This window comes from Papio anubis, chromosome 2 (genome assembly GCF_008728515.1).
Source record: "Papio anubis isolate 15944 chromosome 2, Panubis1.0, whole genome shotgun sequence".
In the NCBI taxonomy this organism is placed as follows: Eukaryota; Metazoa; Chordata; class Mammalia; order Primates; family Cercopithecidae; genus Papio; species Papio anubis.
In genome coordinates this window covers 17,363,989-17,388,434 of record NC_044977.1, presented here as the reverse complement: position 1 = coordinate 17,388,434, position 24,446 = coordinate 17,363,989, and the positions used below count along the sequence as shown (strand labels likewise).

At 33.8% G+C, this 24,446-nt stretch overlaps 1 protein-coding gene across 6 annotated transcripts in view; it reads right to left on the bottom strand.

Annotated features, from left to right (window-relative positions):
- The window catches only part of EPHA6 (EPH receptor A6), a 928,471-nt gene that overhangs the window by 486,770 nt on the left and 417,255 nt on the right, over nt 1-24,446 (bottom strand). For all 6 annotated transcript variants that reach the window (XM_031661852.1, XM_031661826.1, XM_031661827.1 and 3 more), the window contains exon 5: nt 13,653-13,988. In XM_031661852.1, coding sequence (XP_031517712.1) covers nt 13,653-13,988 — 336 coding nt within the window. The remainder of the gene's footprint in view (nt 1-13,652; nt 13,989-24,446) is intronic.

The following is a 24,446-nucleotide window of genomic DNA, read 5'->3' as shown; positions in this document are numbered from 1 at the left end:
CTTCCTAGTTGTTGAATAAATAGGCAACAATGATTTTGCACTTTTTACCTTAAAAATTATACTTTTCCTGAGAATCAGGTCCCTATTGGCCAAATTTATGTCAAATAAAGGATAACTCTTCCCATACTCTGTCTGTGGCATTTGTTACACCTTGATGAACCATCATCGGGTAAAAAGTCACATGAAGGTAGATATATTAGTTCATTCCTTCTGCTCAAGGCAGAGACCACCTGTGAGACACCAGAGAGGGAACATTAAAAAAAATACGAAAATACAGAATAAAATTAAAATTAATAGAGTAATAAAGCAATGAAACATTCACTGTGAAAAGTTTAGAGAATGACATTCAGTTCTAGACGGCAGTAGAAGAATGAGGCTCTCTGATTTGACGGGTCATTAAAACTTTAAATCTTCATAAATGAGGAAAGAGACTATATCATAAGGTCTTCCGAAACCTAATGCAATTTGATTATTTTTCTGCATTTCATCCTTCATTATGTATTCTTCTTTTATTTTGAAAATGGATGACAAAAATTACATTGTATTAAATGTATTTTTAAAATTTTATTTAACAAAGAACTAAACGAGTTTTCATAATTTGGCTACATCTAATATCTACTTTTAGAATAGTGATAAATTATATGGCATGTCATTTACTGAGAATCTACTTTTATAGTTTTATGACTTCAATAATTTAAGGCAATAGTGTCTAATGAGATTTTAACATAAACTGCTACAACTTTATCTTCACTATATGCTGTTAAAATTTGACATAAGCAAAAAATCTATTTATTTTTATTTATGCTACATTTAAAGTGCCAATTATTTGAGTCTTTCAAAATGTGTTATATGTTTTTAGCATGTCTGCATTAGGTTCAGCTTAGACATATAAAAGAAGCTATACCACCCTGTAGTATTTTAGCATAGATTTCATTTTATGGATTTTACAAAAATAAATGTTTAAAAAGGCATGATTTTATGGAATAAACACATCCCTATTTTGAGGGTTTGAGTTGCAAATGTTAAGGGTTTGAATGATAAGAGAAAAATAAAACTCAAAATTTATTCATCACCACGACCTGCACATTATTTGTGAGAGTGGCTTTCTTTTTCCCTTTGCTGAATATTCCCTAGAGGAAACATTACTGCCGCCAGAATGAACATGGTGAAAGCACTCCGATTTTGAAGATGTCCCCTTAATTTTTTGAATCTCATTCTTTTATTATTATTATTTTTTAATATTTTACTTTAAGTTCTAGGGTACATGTGCACAACGTGCAGGTTTGTTACATATGTATACCTGTGCCATGTTGGTGTGCTGCACCCATCAACTTGTCAGCACCCATCAACTCATCATTTACATCAGGTATAACTCCCAATACAATCCCTCCCCTGTCCCCCCTCCTCATAATAGGCCCTGGTGTGTGATGTTCCCCTTCCCGAGTCCAAGTGATCTCATCGTTCAATTCCCACCTATGAGTGAGAACATGCGGTGTTTGGTTTTCTGTTCTTGCGATAGTTTGCCAAGAATGATGGTTTCCAGCTGCATCCATGTCCCTACAAAGGACACAAACTCATCCTTTTTTATGGCTGCATAGTATTCCATGGTGTATATGTGCCACATTTTCTTAATCCAGTCTGTCACTGATGGACATTTGGGTTGATTCCAAGTCTTTGCTTTTGTGAATAGTGCTGCAATAGACATACTTGTGCATGTGTCTTTATAGCAGCACGATTTATATTCCTTTGGGTATATATCCAGTAATGGGATGGCTGGGTCATATGGTATTTCTAGTTCTAGATCCTTGAGGAATCGCCATACTGTTTTCCATAATGGTTGAACTAGTTTACAATCCCACCAACAGTGTAAAAGTGTTCCTATTTCTCCACATCCTCTCCAGCACCTGTTGTTTCCTGACTTTTTAATGATTGCCATTCTAACTGGTGTGAGATGGTATCTCATTGTGGTTTTGATTTGCATTTCTCTGATGGCCAGTGGTGATGAGCATTTTTTCATGTGTCTGTTGGCTGTATGCATGTCTTCTTTTGAGAAATATCTGTTCATATCCTTTGCCCACTTTTTGATGGGGTTGTTTTTTTCTTGCAAATTTGTTTGAGTTCTTTGTAGGTTCTGGATATTAGCCCTTTGTCAGGTGAGTAGATTGCAAAAATTTTCTCCCATTCTATAGGTTGCCTGTTCACTCTGATGGTAGTTTCTTTTGCTGTGCAGAAGCTCTTTAGTTTAATGAGATCCCATTTGTCAATTTTGGCTTTTGTTGCCATTGTTTTTGGTGTTTTAGACATGAAGTCCTTGCCCATGCCTATGTCCTGAATGGTATTACCTAGGTTTTCTTCTAGGGTTTTTATGGTATTAGGTCTAACATTTAAGTCTCTAATCCATCTTGAATTAATTTTCATATAAGGAGTAAGGAAAGGATCCAGTTTCAGCTTTCTACTTATGGCTAGTCATTTTTCCCAGCACCATTTATTAAATAGGGAATCCTTTCCCCAGTTCTTGTTTTTCTCATGTTTGTCAAAGATCAGATGGCTGTAGATGTGTGGTATTATTTCTGAGGACTCTGTTCTGTTCCATTGGTCTATATCTCTGTTTTGGTACCAGTACCATGCTGTTTTGGTTACTGTAGCCTTGTAGTATAGTTTGAAGTCAGGTAGCGTGATGCCTCCAGCTTTGTTCTTTTGACTTAGGATTGTCTTGGCAATGGGGGCTCTTTTTTGGTTCCATATGAACTTTAAAGAAGTTTTTTCCAATTCTGTGAAGAAAACCACTGCTCAGTGAAATAAAAGAGGACACAAACAAATGGAAGAACATACCATGCTCATGGATAGGAAGAATCAATATTGTGAAAATGGCCATACTGCCCAAGGTAATTTATAGATTCAATGCCATTCCCATCATGCTACCAATGACTTTCTTCACAGAAGTGAATCTCATTCTTATTTTGGAGATGAGTCTTCTCCTCTGGAACCTAACGTTTTCATAGCACTCAGTTGAGAGAATAACTGAGAGGCTTTCAGTTTATTTTGAAAACACACACACACACACACACACATCCCAGATGTACATCCCAGATGTATCTCTGGAAAAATTCTTAGTCTGATATATTGTCACTCCTTTGTGGCCGCTTAAAGATTTGTGAACATTCATGAAGGACACTTCTTCATTCTACCAAAAATACAGAATTGTAGAACAGTGAAAGAAGGTGGTTGGTGATGATAAACTTGCAAATTGGAAATAAGTAGTAATGATCTAAATAGAATGTTCTACTGATGGTCTTCCTGTCTACGAAGAGTGACGATTCAGGGGATGGTGACCTTCTATCTCCTGAAGTGCAATTTATTTTTTCTGTTTTCCTCTTAAATAAGCTAACATTTCTGCTAGTTGCAGGAAGATTTTAGGTGAGATATTTTGGGAAGACCATCTTTAAAGAGTCAGTTGAAAGATACAAGGGGATTAAAAATATTTCTTAGAGATCTTTGAAATAAGATAAAAATAATATTTATTTGAGAAGGGCATATGTGTGTCTTGCCTCATGACTAGTAACTGAACTCTACATTCTCTTTAGGTTATTTCAAGCATGTGAAAACCATCACCTTATAATATATGTGTAAAACTAACATAAGCTGGCAGAAATTTGGTTAGTACAATTCAGAAAGTGGGAATTTATTTTAGGAAATAATTTTGCACATCAGTTATAGTTTAAATTTAAATATAATTAAGGCCGGGTGCAGTGGCTCATGCCTGTAATCCCAGCATTTTGGGAGGCTCAGGCAGGCAGATCACAAGGCCAGGATATCGAGACCATCATGACTAACATGGTGAAACCCCATCTCTACTAAAAATACAAAAAATTATCCTGGCGTGGTGGCACGCGCCTATAGTTCCAGCTACTTGGGAGGTTAAGGCAAGAGAATCGCTTGAACCCAGGAGGCAGAGGTTGCAGTGAGCCGAGATTGCGCCATTGCACTCCAGCCTGGGCGACAGGGCAAGACTCTGCTTCAAAAACAAACAAAAAAGAAAAACACATAAATATATACATATTTAAGTTGCATTTCAAATAGCATTTGTTTACCTCTTAATACAAGTATCTCACATTTTGTAAAACAGCTAAAGAAAAACAGCAGATAAAGATTTTAAATATTCAAAACTGCTCAGTATATTAAACTTTTATTCTCATAAAAATAGAATGAGAAACCTATTCCAAATTTCTAGGAATCTGTGTAATCCCTATCTAGAGCTGATCAACATATTTATGTTTATAAAAAATAATAGATTTTTTATTTTTAAATACAGGGCATAACTACTAAATAGACAGGTCAAAATATAATCTGAACAACTCGTAGATAGACAATGGCCAAACATCCACTATTTATATAAAGAAGCCTTGAAACGGGAAGTTAAAATAGGAGGGCATCCATTCATATGAGCATTATAGAGTAAAAACTAATACATATTTAAGATATTTACTGTCAGCCGAAGATTAAATATTTTTTGTAATAAAACAAAATGAAAAAGAACATAAAGCACATTTCTATTTATATATTATAGATATATCTATCATCCTTGGAATAATATTTACTTGCTTTAATAAAAGATTATTTAGGAAATATGTAAGCTGAATTACAATATAAAAGAATGAATACAAATAATTTCAATTTCTATCATAATTATTTCAAGGGAAAAACACTTTTATATTTTAGAACACATCTTGGAAGTGACTAAGTATAACAATATATAGCAGAGCATAAAATTATTGATAACTGAAATCCACCCTTAGATCTATTAGAATGTCAAAATAATTAGAAGAGCATTAGTCAAATCATGGAACTCTTTTTCAATTTTTTTTCTGTTTTTAATCTTTCATTAGTAAAAGCTTTGCTCACTACCTAACAGAATAAATGTGTGGTCAAACAACTAGGCTTTCTTTCATAAAAATAAGTAAAATGTCAACATTCACTGCCTGTCATATCACTATTTAATCATTTATTACTTCATGCATATTTTAAGGGCTTGTGTACTAAGTAATATTTCAGGCAGTCAGTTCTTGAAAATGTATATTGAATCAGATATTATATATTTAATGTAGTTTTTTTTTCACTTAAACTTTCACTTCCAAATCTTAAAGAATAAAAGACTGTTAGCGGCTCCATAGCAAGCATCATGTCTCAAACACTCACACATGCATCTTTTTTTTCCCACTACATAACAGATAGCTCAATATTTAGTGTGTCAGAATCATTGATTATATTGGTTTGCTGAGTAACGCCGAGAGGTAAATTTGAAAAACAGTGACATTACCATTTTATAAAATGTTTTCAAGGCTGGCTTCACGAACGCATGGCTCATGCAGATGCACAGCTCTCTTAGGGTTTAATGCTCAGCTAATGCCATTGAAATTCTTAATAATTTTTATCTTTATACTCATATTTTTAAAGTGAATACAAATGGGGCAATGGAGCATGTGCTGGGAGCACGATGCCTGGGCTCTGGGATGTAGGTCCAGCCTCTCACTACTTTAGCATATCCACAGGATGTGTTCTCCCTGGCACACTCCCCAACTCTCAGCCATGCAGTCTTCCAATCCCTACCCCTGCCCTGTGATTGCTGTCATAGTCCGCCTAGGTTAGGTGAATATATTGACCTCAGTGTGGGGAGGACCACATTCCTGGGTTGCCAGTTCATTTTCCCCAGTGAGGGATCTGGACATCATGGAAAGGGTCTAGGTTGGATCTGCTAACCCTGGAGCATCATGTGTGTGTGCGTGTGTGTGTGTGTGTGTGTATGTGAGTGTGTGTAGCTGTTTCTGCTCTGCAGATTTCATGTCTTAATGCAAGCAGGTCTCTCACCTACCAAGGAGGAGATTTGAAGACCACCGGTGGTCTCCCATTGTGGGTTACAAAGGCAGCTGCAGTCCTGAAGCAGAGCCCTGGGAACCTGGGAGTGTCATCATTCTTTCTGCTCAAGTACCCCTGGTACAGAGCGAGTGCTCTCTGGGCAGGCTCTATGTTTTAAGGAACCCTCTCTTTTACTTCCCGACCTTCCTGAGTCTGGCTGATATTTTTCTGTTCCGGACTACTTGAGACACACTTGGGAACAGGAGGTGCATGTGGGGTCAACTGCAGAAAAAAGACTTGTATATTTTGATGTTTTCACATATGTTAAATGTTCTTGTATTTGCATTTAAAATGGTCATTGAGCAATATAAAGATGAATGGTAAATTTTAATGCAAATAATTAGAAATTTTACTTTTTCTTTACTTAGAGGGACATTAAATGGCAAACAAAAAACATTGTGCCAGGTTGAGAGAGATGAATCACTGGAAGAAAGAGCATTGTATTTCAGTACCTTTTATGACTCCCTTTTCCTACTTTTTGAACAAAGGGTCCTGCATTTTTATTTTTCACTGGACATCATAAATTATTTATGTAGATGTTGACTGTTTTAGAATCTAAACCAAATAGAAAAGTGCAGAGGAATACATGGAAGAAAAAACACTCATCTAATGATGGTCTGTGGAATTTCTGTCTGGTTAAAAGGTCAGCAATTAGTTTTTCAATCTTTGCAATTGAAATATTTTTAAGTATGAAGAAATACCACATTTTAAATGATGATCAGAATAATCTGTCCACTTGGAAAATAATTTTGTTTTATTCTTACACATTAATGCTGTTTTAATCCTTAAGGATATTTACTTCAAAGAGGCTTTTAGAAAATATCACAAATGGCCAGGTGCTGTGGCTCATGCCTGTAATCTCAGTACTTTGGGAGGCCGAGGCAGGTGGAACATGAGGTTGGGAGTTCAAGATCAGCCTGACCAACATGGTGAAACTCTGTCTCTACTAAATATACAAAAAAAAAAAAAAATAGCTGGGGGCGGTGGCAGGCACCTGCAATCCCAGCTACTTGGGAGGCTGAGGCAGAGAATTGCCTGAAGCCAGGAGGCAGAGGTTGCAGAGAGCCGAGATCATGCCACTGCACTCCAGCCTGGGGTTTGACAAAGCGAGACTCGGTCAAAAAAAAAAAAAAAAAAAAAATCACAAATAAAATCCAATGTTAAATACTAAAAACATAATAAATCAGTTATCCAAATCACCTCATTTATTTTGTAGGCAAAGTTCAGTTAATGAAATCAAATTGGCATCCATTTTCAAACAAAGAACTATATTGAAAATGTGCCAGTTTGCTAGACATTTGCCTAACCATAAAGTAGAACCTTATATCATATGATAGCTATAGATTATGTAGAACATGATTATGCACACACTTAATTCCAATTTAGTTAAACATCTGTTAATCTGGTTTAATTTTACGGATTTAAAACATTTTACTAAAGAATCTCTATGAATGTTTTTCAATTTGTACAGATAAATGCCATTAAAATTGTTAATATAGTAGTAGAGGCACCAAAACAGCAATAAGGTCTTGTTATTTTATGCTAAAGAAAATACTCAGTCACCTTTTCCGCAAAATGTGCAAATGAGAATTCCTCAGAGAAAACAGCTGACGACTCTAAAAGCCAACTGCTCGAAATCAAGTTTAGGATCAAACACATTTCTTTAGCAATGTATGATCACGGAGAAAAGTTGCTATTAAAGGATGGTTTAGTGTTGATTAAAATTCTTTGTTGAATATGTTGTAGATACACAATCAGAGAATGTAGTGAACATGAAATTTAGTATATGCTAAAGAATAAATATGCCATAATACTTTCTTGTTACTTTCCAGACATATTCCTGCTTGAATTTAAGGCTTTGCCCTTTTTATATCCATTGCCTGTGGTAGTCTTCTTTTATATAGTTACAAGAGTTTCTCTTCAATTCATGATCTGCTCAAGTGTCAAGTTAGAGAGGTGTTTTTGGTTTCCTTGCATAAAGCTAACCATTATTTTCAAATCACTTACTCTGTTTAGTTCTTCCTCGTGGGACCTATCACTTCTTAACACTAAAGTATGGTGTCTGCAAAAGCAGGAACACTGTTAATTATTTTTCTCTTTATTGCTATATTCCTAGAACACAGAACAGTTCCTGGCAGACACTAAACAGTCAATAAATATGTTTTAATGAATTAAGCAAATGAAAAATTAACTCACACCATCTTCAATCTCTGTTAATGCAGTCAGTAGAGATTTATTGTTATAGGCAATGTAAATTGAGGATATTCTTAGTGAATAATACATCATCCATGCCCTCAGGAAGCTTATATATTGGTTGGAAAGGCAAATTATTTAAAAAATGTATGATTATTATCCAGTGAGACAGTGACACTGTAGTGTTTTACATAACTATCTGAGAACAGTTGTTCAATTTCTACAGCTGCTGATTGGAGCAGAGTTGCTAACCAACTCTCAAAAAACTAGTTTCTAAAGTCTGAGGCACTTTTCTATACTATTCAATTACTCAAAAGATGTACACCACAAAAAGATGCTAGACTTGGAAATAATTTGGTGTTTCTGAGGAGTGTAAACAAAGTTTACAATCACCTAGATTATAGTTTAATATTTGGCTGCACCATAATCATTATGTAATCATTACTAGTCACGATTTAGTAAAATTAGCTAGTTTGACATTTCTTCCATAAATAAAACATTCAGTGCACTTTTCAGGGGAGCAACACTTTTGTTGAGGATAGAAATATTTTATACTTCAATATGTCTAGGTTTTGAATATATAATTTGCCTATGTATAAGAAATTTGGAAAAATACAAATAATACAGCATATTTCTTAGTTAAAGTCAGGTTATTGCCTTTTATTTTGTTTTAATAAACAAAATAAAACTTATCATGCCTCTGGCTTGTATTTCATGTATTTTTAGTAAGCGAGCATTTAAAACTTCCACACTTTTTTTTTTTTTTTTTAACTTTGGATAGAATTGCATAGGTTTTTAAAAGAATGTTTGCTGTGAGCATTTTTGAAAACACAGTGAGGACTGTGAGAGATGTTCAAAGATAAAATACCTTAAAATGCAAATATAAAGATGAAGAATGTTTACACTATCCCTAATTACTTACTCCAGCAACATGTGAAAGTTTGGCATTTGAGATAGACTGTGTATCCAAAATCCAGTGAACTGTAAACCAAATAGACATCTCAAGTTTATGCATATATAGAGACTTCTGTTGATTTAAACATATTTTCAGTGTCGGTTTAATTAGTTATTCCTGCTACAGCATATACATGAAATCTGCAATCACAATGCAAGCCTAAGGCAGGCCTATACAGAATGGTCACTCAAGGGCAGAGATAGGAGTGCTGAGTGTATTTTTTAAGATGCCAATGAATTGGACAACTTGGTTCTGACAATAATTGCTTTAAAGACCCTTTAGCAAATATCAGCAGAATTGGTTTGTAATTTACCATGTCTTTCACTTTGAACATGGTCCCTAAAGGTTTTTGCACATGTCAGGATATCTACAAACACAATTTGTTTCGGGTTGACTATCCATGATTAACGTTTTCCTCTACTGTCTAAAACCTGAATAATTACTTTTTACTGAACTACACACCTTCGTTTTCCTATCATCCACTGAAGATTAAAATCAAATGTCTTCTGCATGTTGCTTTCTTGTTTTGCTCTCTAAATGAAACACCTTTCAAGACCATTTACATAAGCTATGAAAACAGAAGGTTGCAAATATAGATCTTAGGAATTGCAGAAGTCAGTTAATTAAGATGTATTGCAAAGATTCCTTATTATGAAAGTCATAGTTTTAACTCTATAATCTTATTTAGCAAACTAGACTTAGAATAATCAAGGAATGTTTCTCCTAACTACATCTAAGTGGTTCTAAGTGATTTCAAACTTTTTTTTACATTTGTTTAATTATAAACAGAGCAAACAATTAAGCCAGATTTGTTTAATGTGGTTTTCTTAGTATTTCTTAAATATGAGAAAAAAATATATATAGTCAACTACATGATAGAAAAGGCAAACCAAGGCCAATTTATTTCATCTCTATCTTCATGTTCCACAATATGCACACATAAGAGGAGGATGAAATAATTAATATAACTGTCTATATTTTTTGGTCTCTAATATTTTTTCCATACTCATGTAAGTATGACCTCAAGAGCAATGTTATTAGTCTGACTTCTTTTCCCTATTTGTGGCCCTGGAAAGATTCCAGCATCTTCTGACAGGTGGCTGATTCTTTAACTTGTTTCAGCTATTTGCAGATACCCATTAATTTTTCCAAATTTTAGATGAACTCTTTAGTTCCTTCCCCAAATCCTGCTGTACTTCTATGATACACTATCTTATATATGATCAGCCTCTAATTCCTCCATTATCCAACTTTTGCTTGGTTCCTTCTACTCAGAATTATTTCCCTTATTCCAGCCTCATTTTATTTAATCACTTTCTATTCATCCCTCAGAATAGAACTTAATTTAAACGTTACTTCCTCAGTAAGATGGCTCCCCCAACTTATCCTCCAGATTTGGAGAATATATGCTTTCAGAGCACCCTAGGCTTCTCCTTAGCAGTACCTACTAGAGTACTAACTACATATTTGTGAAATTACCTGCTTATTAACTGCCTCCCACCAGACTTTAAAGTACGTAAGGGCTCACTATCATACACAAGGAATACACTAAAAATATGTTAAATAAATTGAAAGTTTATGAATAACACTTATCACTTTTGCGTTTTTGTATAAAAACAATATGTAACCTATAGAGAAGGTAAACTATTTTACTCTTGTCCTCGCAGTCCAATGAAATTGTAATGTGTTATCAGATAATCTTTGCAATTGACTCTTAAATCAGTTAAAAGAGAATTCCCAAAGATACTCCAAGTGGAGTGATGGCAAATTATTTCCTGTATTTGAAGCAATACAATTATTTCATTTAAATCTGGAACAAAATGGCATCAGTTTGAAGTTTGTTCTGAAACATTAAGTTTCTATAAATTCTTTTTAAATTCAACACTACACTCTGACTCCTTTGGATATGGAAAGGATATCTGATAGATCCACAGACTGAATTGGTTCATAACACTACCCTTACCTGGAGTATCTGCATTGTCACAGATGTGATTCTCTAACTTCAGAATTTCAGGCACAAGAAGAGGGGGCCTTCTTGGTATCTCTCAAAATTATGACATGGAAGCAGATGCTAATATTTAAGTCTGGTCATAATATTTTATTAGTATATATGTGACAATATTTTGGTTGGTTTAGGACCTTTATGTACTTTCAAATAAAATAGAAATATACTTTGATTATTTTAATATTTATATGTAAAACAAAATCAAATTAAATTAACAATAATCTTTTCTTAATATTCAATAAAGATAAATTATTGGAACAAATTGCTTAATGATATTATCCTTCCAGAATATATGGTTTCAATATATGTGTACCATCTCTTATTTTATGTTTGATATGTATCTTTTTTCCATAAGCAACACACTTTTAATGAACTATCCCATTTTAAAAGTGAAACACGACTTATATTTTATCCTTTTGATAAGCAGAGATGTGAACTAAATATACTCTTTTGTAATCCTAGAATGAAAGGCTGCTGTATGTATGAAATTATGTAAGCATATTTACTTCATTTAAAGTGACATATTGGTTTTGTCCAGAAATTAAATTTTTTCCCCTATAGCTAAAAATTGTTGTACTAGACTGTATTTTTTGATAAGGCTGCAGCAATAAAAACCTTAGAAATCATCTGCTAAAGCAGAGAGGAACAGAAAACTCTCATCTGTTTTATGTTGAAGGTATATTTGACAAGATTTTGTTGATATGAAAGGAAAGAGGAAAACAAAAGAGAATAGGAATTCTATTTTGAATAACCATAAAGCAAATTCTATGATGTGGAGCTATTTGCTAAATGAAGAGGAAAATTACATAGTAAATGCAAAGACTATTAGTGTACAATATTATATGGCTTTGCTTTATTTATTAGAGGCATTTCTGAAGATTATCAGCAAAGTGAATTTATGTATAGTATCTGGGAACACTAGGAAATTGACATTGGTCCAATCCACAGGACTTGTGTGTGTGTGTCTGTGTGTGTGCACATGACATTTATCATATACATGTCAATTTATCACATACGTAGCGTCAGGTAACTATCACCATAATCAAGATATACAACTATCATCACAGTCCTCCCTCCATCTACCACTTCTTAGGCACACTGCCCTCCTACAAATCTCTAAGCCCTGACAACCACTAACCTGTTTTCCATATCTATAATTACATTATATCAAGAATATTATATGAGTGGAATCATACAGAATGCATCCTTTTGAAATAGGCTTTTCACTCTGCATAGTGCCATTGAGGTTTATTCAAGTTGTGTGTATCAATACTCTGTTCATTTTATTGCTGAGTATTATTCCAACACATTCAAATCAATGTATTTTATTTTAAATATCACCATATGCTGCCTTTGTGTATATTATGCTGAACTGTCTTTCTACATATTCATATGTTGAAGTCACAACACCTAGGACCTCAGAATGAGATTGCATTTAGAAATGGAGTCTTTAAAGAGTAATTAAGGTAAAATGAGATCATATGAGTGGGTCCTAATTCAATATGACTAATGTCCTTATAAGAAGAGACGATTAGGAGATTAGAGATAAAGAGGACAGACCTGACCTTGTGAAAACAAGGGAAAAGACAGCTACCTACAAACCAAGGACACAGGCCTCAGAATGAAATCAACAATGCTGACAACTTGATTCTTCTAGCCTGCAAAGCTATGAGAAAATAAATTGTCTGTTGCTTAAGCCACACAGCCTGTCTTATTTGTTATGGCTACCTTAGCAAACAAATGCAGTGTATAAGAATAGTTTTATCTTTATAAATTTTTCTCATATATGTGTTCATTTACAATAGTTTCTACCATAAGGCAATAACTTGTGTGCCCATATAATTTATGAACACTTCTCAAAAGGAGTTTATAAAAATCTCTGAAGCTTTTCCTGTTTCCTGGTATGCAATATAATGATGTTATGAAGGAATTAAAGAGAGCATATACTTGTAAAAATAATAGGAGTGTTTGCACCTGACTATATTATAGTAAACATCTATGATGTTATAAAGAGAACATTTAGCTGAATTCATCAGAGTTCTGAACAGTTTAACTACTTTTCACAAACCCCCATAGATGATGACATTTGAACACATTTCTAAATTTGTCTGCTACTTAGAGTGGATCACAATTAAATATACTGGCTGGAATGCTTTCATAATATAGACATGAATTATAATTTTAAAAATTCTTACTATTTGCTTTATTTGACATGAAAAAAGGATGGCAGCATAAGTGGGGCAATTGAAATTCAATTCACTTAATAACATTTTATTGATTTCTGACTTCTATTGGTAAGTAATATGGACTTACTCATTAAGATATATTGTTATATGATTATAAAAAATACATGAGTACATAAACATTGAGGGAAGTATTTCATCTTATTATTCATACTACTGAGAAGTAACATAAAAATATCTTTCTGAATTTTAGGAAAGAACAAGAACAACAACCAGTGCGTTACCTCTGCAGTGTATAATGTATATGACTTCATTGCACCTGCAGTAAATATAGGCCCATGAGGGATATTATGCATCAAAAGAAATTATGGGTCTGTTTTGAGAGAACAGCAGTGGGACTTACCATCTTGATCCGTGGTCACTGTAATAGCTGTGAATGGCTTGGGAGAAAAACTCAACTCAGAAACTCCATTCATTGCTTCTATTTCAAAGGTGTAATTCACGTGAGACACAAAGTCAAGTACTATCACGGAATTGTTGATCAGGCCTGTATGTCTTGGGATGAAGCGGAGTCCTCCACCACAGTCCTCACACTGGCTGGTGTCTAAGCCACATTTCTTACAGATTACACTGTATGTGAGATCTTTTCTCCCTCCTGTGTCACTTGGTGGGCTCCATTCCAAAATAAGGGCTGTTTCATTGATGTTAAAAACCACATTCCTAGGAGCTGAAGGTGGCCCTAGAGAAAAGCAATTAAAAAACAAATGTACATGTATAGGACAATGAATTATGGTGCTAAAATGAAAACTTCATCAATAAACACTTGTTTCTCTTTTATGTTAGTTTGAACTCTTTTTCTAATGGGATCTATAATGATCACATGGTTAAAATAGCTCATTGGTTCTAGTAAGGAAGGAGTCTTGAGGAGTGAAGATCTATATCCTAAATTTTTGGAGCATGAATTTCAATATTTAATATAAAAATCAGGATATCTGTAAAACATATGGTAATTATCCTTTTTAAACTTGACTGAAAATATATAATAAAATTATTTTAAATTATGTGATAGCTTTAATTACATTTTATTAGTTATATTACAATTTTTTAAATTTGAAAAAATAGTAATATACAGATACAAAACACATTGTGGTAAGTTTTTCAGTCTTCCTTCTATAACTGGTATGTAGATAAAATCCCCATTCATCGCTTCTGAAAATCACTAAAAATCCATTTTCCAAAGGTTGAGATTAAATGAACATAAAATTAGGGTGAACAGATGATTTGGAAAAAGGGAAAAAGAAATGAAAATTGAAGGCAACAAAAAACCTTTTATTAAGTCCTTGTCAATTTGATGGGATAAAAGCATTATATGAAAGGGATAAAAAGAGGTCATGGACAAGAAATAATGGCAAGACTTTCATTTAGATTAAGTTTACTAAACACAAGTAAGTGTGTCCTTTAAACTAAGCATGGCTCTAAAAGAGACCCACAACATTCTCCTATTTATCATAAAGACCTAGAAAACCAAGTCAGTCCTAAGGAGGGGATGAGCATCTTCTTATTATTTACCACAAAGATCACACTGCATAGAGTGCTTGATAGCCTTTAATTGTTCCAGCCTTTCCTTAAAATTGTGTGAATAATCCTATATACTTATCTGAGTCCTTCGCGCCTCAGTTTTATAATGTCTTCTAGGTGCCAGACACTGCGCTAAGTACTATATATGAAAAACCACAGAATCCATATGCTGTGAGAGGCTATACTTATGAGAGATATTTAGAAAAATAATATATTGTATAAATGACTGGGGAAACAACATTCACGCCATATTTTAGAGGGCTTCATTTTTAAAAAATCTAAACCAATTCTCTAATTTCTGTTACCAAGAAAATCTACTTAGAGAGTGGAAAGGAATGTCTCCCTAACATTCCCTCTGAGAAATAAATCCAAGTTTTGATATAGGCTCCTTTTGGATTTCAAGCTACGGCCATTCATTCATTAAATATTTTATTTAGTGTCTACTATGTGGCAGATACTGTACTAGATCTTGGGCTTACAGAGATAAGACATGGTAGACATTATTCCTTCTTTCTTGTTATTTACATTTTAGTGGAGTGACTAGATATATGTAAACAAATGACTAAAATTCAAATCATAATGTGTGCAATTACAAAAATTAGAAGGACAGGTGCTGAAATAAAAGCAATCAGGGGAATCCCTGTTTTAGGTAACATTCTGAGAAAGCCTCATGGAGGTGGTGAGGAGAATATGCAGAGGGGTGAGAAAAATATTAGGAATAGAAAGTATGCCATTCTTGTTCAGAAAGATCTTGAAATAACCATGGAACTGGCAGAAAGTCACTGTGGCTAGACTGCAGAGGGAGAATGCATGAAGTAAGTTTTAAGGAACAGGAAGAGGCTAGCTAGTGCAAGACTGCTAGGCTCATTGGAACGAGTCTGGATAGTTTTCTATGTACAATAGGAAGGGACCTCAGCTACTTATAGGTATATCACCTAGAAATGCAATGAATCATTTTTCTGAAAGGTTGCTGGGTGCCTTGCTTTATGCCATTTCATGTTCCATAGGGTTTACAGAAATGTCTACCTTCAGAAAGGCAAACATGAAGGGGATTATACACTAGAGAACAGGGATAAATGTAACTTTTTACCTCCAACCTAGACTTATGTCTAAGAGAGAAAGATTCATTATCATAATAATGTTTTCTTACCGAATGACATATTCATGTTGTTGGTCTTTTATTTATAATGGAAAACATGAATTATTATTCACTTATATTTTCATTCTAGGAAGAATGTTATCAATTATGTTATGGGTGTCTACAAGTATATAATTGTCCGCCTGGAGATACTTAAAAAAAAAAAAAAAAAAAAGAAGGCTGACACCCTTCTTACTCAAGGGTCCTCATACCAATTTGCATGATGATTAAATAGCTTTTTAATTGCTGTTAAATTATGCCAGCTAAACTGTGATTTCATGCAAATATTAAGCTGTAATGATATGCACTGAATCATTTACTAAGATTTAGAACTTGGAACAAAGAGAGACAATTAATTCTAATCCTCAGATTCAACTAAATTACGTGTCACTGGGCTTTTATGAATGTGGCCTGATTGCTTTGTTATCATTTATAAATTATACAAACATTATGTGACACATTTAAAAAATAACGTGGCAGCAATAACACTTTTGGAGACATCTGTATTGAAAACTCTCAGGTATTTACTTACGTAGATTTTATTTTTTTAAAAGAAACAAGTAATTCACATAGAAAGAAAGCAATCTCCAGTCCTCACCCTCCAGACTAACTTCATAAGAAAAAGGCAATTATTCTCATTGGAAACTAGCTGTTTTTCAAGTCCATCATATAATAAACTACCTAAATTGTACAATTTTTCCACTAGTTTTTTTAACTAGGAAACACTTTTCTTTTGCTTTAATTTGAATTTCTACTTTATAATTTTAAAGAATAAAGGAACAGTGTTCTACCAGTAAAACTCATGAGATGCTTATAGCAAGGCTGTCGCTCCCTTACCAGAAAAACATCTGTCCCAGTAGGTCCCAATTTTCCCCTTAGAGTAGCAGAGGCCAGGTGTGCTATGATTTTTGTTTTGTTTTATTTCATTTAAGTTGTTAATGTAAATTGTTTTTAAACATAACTGTGTTTCTCAAAATATGTCCTATGCAATACTTCTAGTCCCACGAAATATCACACAAAAATCAGTTTGTTGCTCAAATAAGATTCTTGGTGGACTGATGCTGAAACAAAATTAACCCTATTTGCTTCACTTTGTTGAATCCAACATTTCCCAAAAATTTGTTCATAGAATCTTATTTTTCCAAGGAGCATCTAGAGGAATACTAGCATTCTGCAGAACACACTTAAATAAAGGCTGACACAGAAGAAGAACAAGCTGAAGGGCCATATTTCAGTTGTTGCATCAACCGGTAGAGATTTATGTTTCACATTTATAATCATAAAAATATGTTAAACCCATAAACAAACAGCGGGATTTTTCATATGGGCTGAAGAGTGACTGTTTACCAATTAAGTCAATGCCTAGTTATAGTTTGCAGAGGTACTTTTTAAAATCTTAAGAATAATAAAAATTTCACCGAAATATCTGAAGATACCAAGTCATGAAAGACAATTGCCTATTAAGCGATATTTAATCAGTTCTTAAGTTACTACCTTTGTTAATTTAATGACTGCCAAGAATGTAGTAGTATGGTTTATTAACAGAAAACAAATGTATTCATATTTCCTAGTTTACAAATGAGAGAAAAATAGTTCTATGCTAATCTGGGTCAAGGACAAGATTAAAAGAACACATTGAACCATTTAAAGATGCTTAGGTAAATGCTTTTACGTATCAGTGAGACTGTAGAATTAACTACAGAAAAATAAGTAAATAGGTAGAGATGAAAAAGCATATCCCCAGGCATTAATATTGCACTGAAAATGTAAGTTGTCAGCTCTCTCTCTATATATACAAAATTTTAAACTCTAAAAGTCATTTCATCCTCTGTATCTTCACTATTCATTTTATCTTTAATCTATATCCATATTGTTAATCTAATCTCCATCCTATATAATCTTTAAAAAATGTATTTAATAGGAGCATCTGTAAATAGAATTTCATATTCTCTTTCTCTAAATCACTTCTTTCTCTACCTATAGGTTTTGCTTATTAAATATTTTCTATTTGGAAATGAATGGCAATCACAAAATTGGAGCTCCAACCTCAGCACACGAAGGAACCATATCAGTATATTCAGAAGAAGAAATGAGGTTCAGAAAAGGACAATAATTACATTAAGGTTATGCAGTTCATTAGTGGTAGAATGACACCTAGTATTTATCTGTTTAGATTTTTAAAAACTCTATTATGTCATATTCAGCCTACAGATAGAAAATCTGACAAACAAATATGAAAACGTACAGTTGACCCTTGAACAACATGGATTTTGAACTGCATGGCTCTACTTATATTGTAGAATGTTTTTCAATAAAAGTTAAACCAAGTGTGCCTGCTTCTCCTGCCTCTCCTTTCACCTCCTCCACTTTTTCTGCCTCTGCCACCCCAGAGACAGAAAGAGCAAGCCCTTCTTTCTCTCCTCCTCCTCAGCTTACTCAACCTGAAGACAATGAGGGCGAAGACCTTCATCATGATCCACTTTCACTTAATAAATAGTAAATACACTTTATCTTCCTTTATTTTCTTAATAACATTTTCTTTTCTCTTGCTTACTTTATTGAAATAATACAATATATAATATATATAACATACAAAATGTATTAATCAACTGTTTATATTCTCATTACACTTTCTGGTCAACAGTAGACTATTAGTAGTTAAGTTCGGGGTGAGACAAAAGTTAGATGCAGGTTTGCAATGGCAAGTGGGGAGTGGGTTGGTGCCCCTCCATGTTGTTCAAGGGTCCATTGTATTTTTATACAATTTTTTGTTTTCAAAGTATTGTCAAATACACATTTTCAAAACATACAAATTAGTAACTGATTATTGCCTTCCTATAAAAGACTCCCTTAAATAATGCTCTTAGAGTGTTTAAATAATTTTATATACAGAAGAGTTACTGAAACTTAAGTTTTCAAAGTAAATATTACTCAAAATTCAGGAGTATGCACACTTCAAATCTTTTGCATTCCATATAGCAAAATGGATTGCTTCTGATTATCTTTGATATGATTGCACCTACTTTCAGTAATTAAATTGATGCCCAAAACAAAACTTGTTATGTATTAATGTTTGCATAGTCCCATCAATCAGGAGTTAGATAACTTTTAGAAGTTATTTTATTTTTAAAATTAATACTTAAAGAAAACAAACACACAAAAAATCTAATAGACCAAATACCATTCATTTCCAGAATAAAACCTAAACTTCTCAGCTTTGTCTGTGTCTTCATACCACGCCCCCATCCATTCTTTAGCCTCTTGCTCCCTTTTGCTGCATCTCAATGCCTTTGTACATACTGCTCCTGAATTGCCTTTACCTCCTTTTGCTCTCTGAAAAATTCCTACTCAGTTTTCGTATTCTGATTTAGTTGTTACCTCCTTTGTGACAACTCCTTGCTACTCTCTGTCAAAGCTGATCACGTTTATACCTGGTAAGCATGTATTGAAAAATATATAGCTAACTGTAAAGGGTGTACTTAATATTTCACATAATTTGTTTCACTCAATCATCACAATAACCCTGTAAAATGGTTATTAATATCCCGATTTTATAGAAGATATGATTGACACTTAGCAAATAATGCATATATTACACTGAAGTATTTGTTTTCATAGGCACAAGTCTGCTAATCTAGCTTGAACCAAAGGTAACATGCCTTAACCAAAGAAATGAATGCAATGCATGGTTTTGTGCAATTCTCTAAGAATTATATTTCACACAGTACAAATTTTGACAAGTATTGTAAAGCAGATAATTCAAGGTTATAATTTTTATAAGAGCCCAGTGCTAGTAAGAACAGATCTATATTACATGAAAATTATTTGAAGTAGACGGGAATGTTTGTATTACGAAAACTGAGATTAACTAATAAAGAGCCATAAGAGAATAAGGTGCCACCATCTCTTTACCCATTAGGAGAGAGTAAAAATTTCTCAAAATACAGTTCTCTAGACACTTGAAAACGTGAAAAGTAAGCATTTGCATCTTCAAGTTTCTATGCCATAGAGCATGTACATAATTTTAGCTTGGGAAATTTCCAAAATGGTAGCTATCAACTATCCTTATCAATGCAGGAAGAAAACGTCAATTAGTCCATAGAATAACTAATTGTAATAATTACAGAAATGCATTATAAATATGCAGATCAATAGTTAAAGTAAACATAATCACATGAATGAGAAAAAGAGCACTTAAATATAAATAAAATAATGAGGACCTGGCCTTAGATTTTTTTAGTTAAACTTTATCCAGCTTCCCTAATACCATAGAAAAAATCATGCGTACTGACATATGGCCTTTTTCATGTTTGAGTCAATTACCTTTAGACAAGCATCCATTAGAAATGGAAAGAGAAATATGAAGAGTCCAAGCACTGTCATAATTTCAGAGGGAAAAGCAAAACAATGAATGCATAAATTTAAGCAAATTAATAAACTTTCCTCAAAATGCATAACATTGTAGCAATAATTATGGATGTTCTGTTTCAAATTATGAATGATTTCTTTGTAATGATCTGTTTTGTACAAACAGATGATATTGAGTGTGACAATTCTTTCTGAGTTTCAACTGCAGAGGTCAGGAATAAAGTCACACTGGCAACAAGTGGTAACTCGATTCTCCAATATCGGCAGAATGGCCACTTAGTAATTCTTATAGAGAAAACTCTCCCAGATTATTTGATAAAAGAAGCTCTGCTGAAATATAAATTAAAGTATATGTGTTTAGGTAACTCCATCAAACTCGAGTGATATCTATCATTAATCTATAATTGGGGAAATGGGCATTCATTACATATAGGTGTCTATTCAGTAGTGTAAGGGTCATTTTAATTTTAAAAATACAGCACTGCAATATACGAAGTGAATATTTAAGTAATTTTTATAAGTCAAGTCTAAAATATAACAGCTTGCTTGAGGTTTAAAAAAAAAACTATCATTGCAATTTCTCCCTTTCTAGGCTCTGTAAAATTGTGAATGCTACATTGTCTGTACAATGAGTCACCTAAACAATCAGCTGTACTTTTGCATTTCAGTTGTGAGATGGAAAAGCAAGGGGGCCAAAATGGTTTTCTTCATGCAAAACTTACATTCAAGAAAAAGAGAAAAAAAATAAAGAGATGGCGGGGGAAGAAGAGATAACCAGCAGAATAGGGATACTTGGATTGTCAGCATCCTGAGCATCCCCAGGAGGGCTGTGGCTAGAGCAGCTGAAAAGAGGAAAGAATGCTTCTCCAACTACATCTCAGCCACTATTTGCTCTACGCAGAGTAAGAGTGAGAGAATAATAATTTTCTCAAGTGGCCAATTATTCCAGCACTAAAGAAACCATGCTTTACACCGTTAGCCTTAGAGCAAATGTAAATTCAAGTTTTATGCTTTCTTCCCAATCATTGTCACTGTATATCAAATACAAAGACTTGATATTTGCCTGTGTATTAAGAAGGATGTTGTAGCAAAATGTTTTCACTTGTAGGTATTGTTTGATTGCATATTTAGATGATCAAAACAACACAAAACAAAATCCTAAGGGTATGCATTAGAATTACCCATGTGTATGACTTACATTTTATGTTTGAACTTTTCTAAGCAGGTAACATAAATGTTTGTTAAATGTGTTAATCTGCCAGCACCTGTTCAACAGCTTTAAAAGACAACTTCTCTATTGATTTAAATACATGAAAACCATCAAAGTAAAAGTGCTAAGACCATGGGATTTTGCTTTTCCTAACATCTCACTCAGCCACCTATTAGACTCTTACTTCATTCCTCTCCATCGTCTCCTACTCTGTGTTTTCTACTTGACAAGTACTTTTAAAATAACTTTTATTTGCCTACTTTTTTCCTCCAACCTCAGTGACTATTTTTCCCTTTTGGCCTGGAAAAGCCTTGGACAGTTATTCTGATAATAGACTTCTTGGCAGATGGCAGGATCTCCTGTACTCCAAATGGCAACCAGAGGCAGCCCTAACTGATCAAGAACTGATAGTGTGGAGTGTCCTCCACAGCTCATTCTTTAAAGTACAGAGCATACATGAATGAGTCACCTGAGAAAGAAAGTTAAGAGGATATGAAATAGATTAAAATATTAGATAAAACATTCAGCATTTATTTTTAAATTTCTTATTCCTAATTTTTAAAATATATTTTTCAGTTTATGCAAAAGAAACACAATGAATTTTTAAAAAGAAAACAACAATGACAACAACAAAAAGAAGAAAAAGGAAGCCCAAACCTGCAGGTATGTAGCTGGTATAACTGGAATAACTGGATTAAGATCCAGACCGTTTGATAAATCCTGGTAAAGTTAAAGTTGGTTAGGGAGACACAGACCAAGCCTGGACCCTGGATGTCCTTAGATTGACTTATAATTTTGTCAAAGAAGGGTTGTAGATGTGAAAGGTTATAAGCAGCAGTGGGGATATGATAAAAGTTTTTCATTGTTGTTGTTCTTTCAGAAATAATACTTTCCAATAATTTGGAAGATACTTAGGAAGGATGGAAGACTAAAGGAAGGAGACTTGCTAGGAGATTATTAAATTAACCCAAAGGAAAGTTGAGGGTCTTAACTAAAAGGTTAAGACCAGGAATTTACATGGAATGGATAGAAGAAATGCGAAAAAGTAGAACCAAAAGGCTATTTCAAGGTCAGTGGTAGGGGTTACGACTTAAGCTTCATGGCTTGGATGGGTGGATTGATGAGGATTCATCGGGACACAGAAACAAAAGCAAGGCTGGATAAGCAGTCTGTGGGAGAAATCAATAATATTGGCTACCACAGGTTGAGCTTGAAATTATTAGTTATTCATTCATCAAGTTCTTAGTGTCTACTATATGCCAGGTACCTTGCAGTCTCTTGGGGATAGAATGACAATGCAGAAGCAAGTATATAAATAAACCAAGTATTTTCAAAGAATGATATAATCTATAAAAAAGAAAGCACAATGACATAAAAAAGAGTAACTGCGAAGAATTTTATTTTGAGGGGGCAGTCAGGAAATGCCTGTCCCAAAAGCTGGTATTTGATCCTGAATAGCAAAAATAAAACTTAAGGAAGGAGACCTAAAAGGGAAGGCAATTCAAGTAGAGGAAACTGCTGGCACTGACAATGAAAACAATTTCAGCATCTTTGAAGTCCAGGAGTTTGGTGATCAAGGGGAGTATGCTATAATACAAGGTCAGAGATGTGGGCAGGTTTCCATAGGACACACAGGTCATCAGATCCCACAATCAGTTGTCTAGAAGACTTTGAACCTCAGGAGAGAAGACTGAGATATGGATAAAAATATGGGCATTATCTATCTACCGGTGGCATTTGAAATTATGGGAGACAAGGAGAACATATGAAAAGATAAAAGGACAACACAAAGAACACGGGAAAATTTAACATTTAACAGGTGAGCAAAAGAAGAAAAATCACAAATGGTGATAAACAAAATGATCAGAAAATTAGGAGGATGAAACGGAGATTGCAATGTCTTAGATTAAAAGGGAACAGGGAGTTGCAAGAAAAAGAGAATGATCAACAGAGATAAGTGTCATGAATAACAGGACAAAAAATGTTTCTAATACAAAATGTCAGTGAAGATCATTGGTGAAGTTTTCTTATGCAGTTTATTAGAAGTAGTAGAAACAAAATCTACTTGCAGTAGAGTGAATGGGAACATCTAAATGCAATAGAGTAAAGTAGACGTAGTCAATGACAACTATTTTTCCAAGGTATTTGCTTTAGAGGAGAGAAAAATTGGACTGGGAGCATTTTTTAATAACAGAAATTTGAATATATACTATAGGTTCTGAGGGAGGAGTTAGTAGAAACAAAAAGTCAGGAGAAGAGACAAACAAGAACAGCCAGGCCCAACAGAAAACTGAAAGATCAGATCACCCCCCAGCAACTGGAAGGATTAGTTTTGAATGTGAGACATAATTTTCTTTAGACTGTAGCCATTTGAGACACCTAATAATCTTCATGTGAATAAACTGGGATTATGAAATAAAAAGACACCATCTCTATAAACCCAAAGAAATTTATAAAACTCTTAATGGTAAAATCTCATGCTGTGTTGTACTACAAAAGTTTTAGGTTTGTCGTTGTTTTGAGAAAAGCACTAAGGAACTTGGCTTCTTAGCATCCTTAAAATCTTATTATTTATATGATTACCTCCTATACCTATCTATGAAATTTTTACCTATTAGGCAATTTACTGGCCAAATATTTTGGTTACTCATTTCCACAATTTCAGTTCTTCATTTTTTAATCATACATTCAAAATGGTTTCATCACACACGTGAAAATTTCACTTTTCTCTCTACCCCTGAAACCAAAAAATGCTTCCTTTTAAATCCCTAGAAGGTTCTCTGAAAGCACTGTTTTAAATGTTAAAATTGACCAAGACACCAGAGAGTGATGGGAATAACTGATGATCTAAATTCCAACCCTTAGATAATACACCATAAGAATAAAGGAAATAAATAATGGCA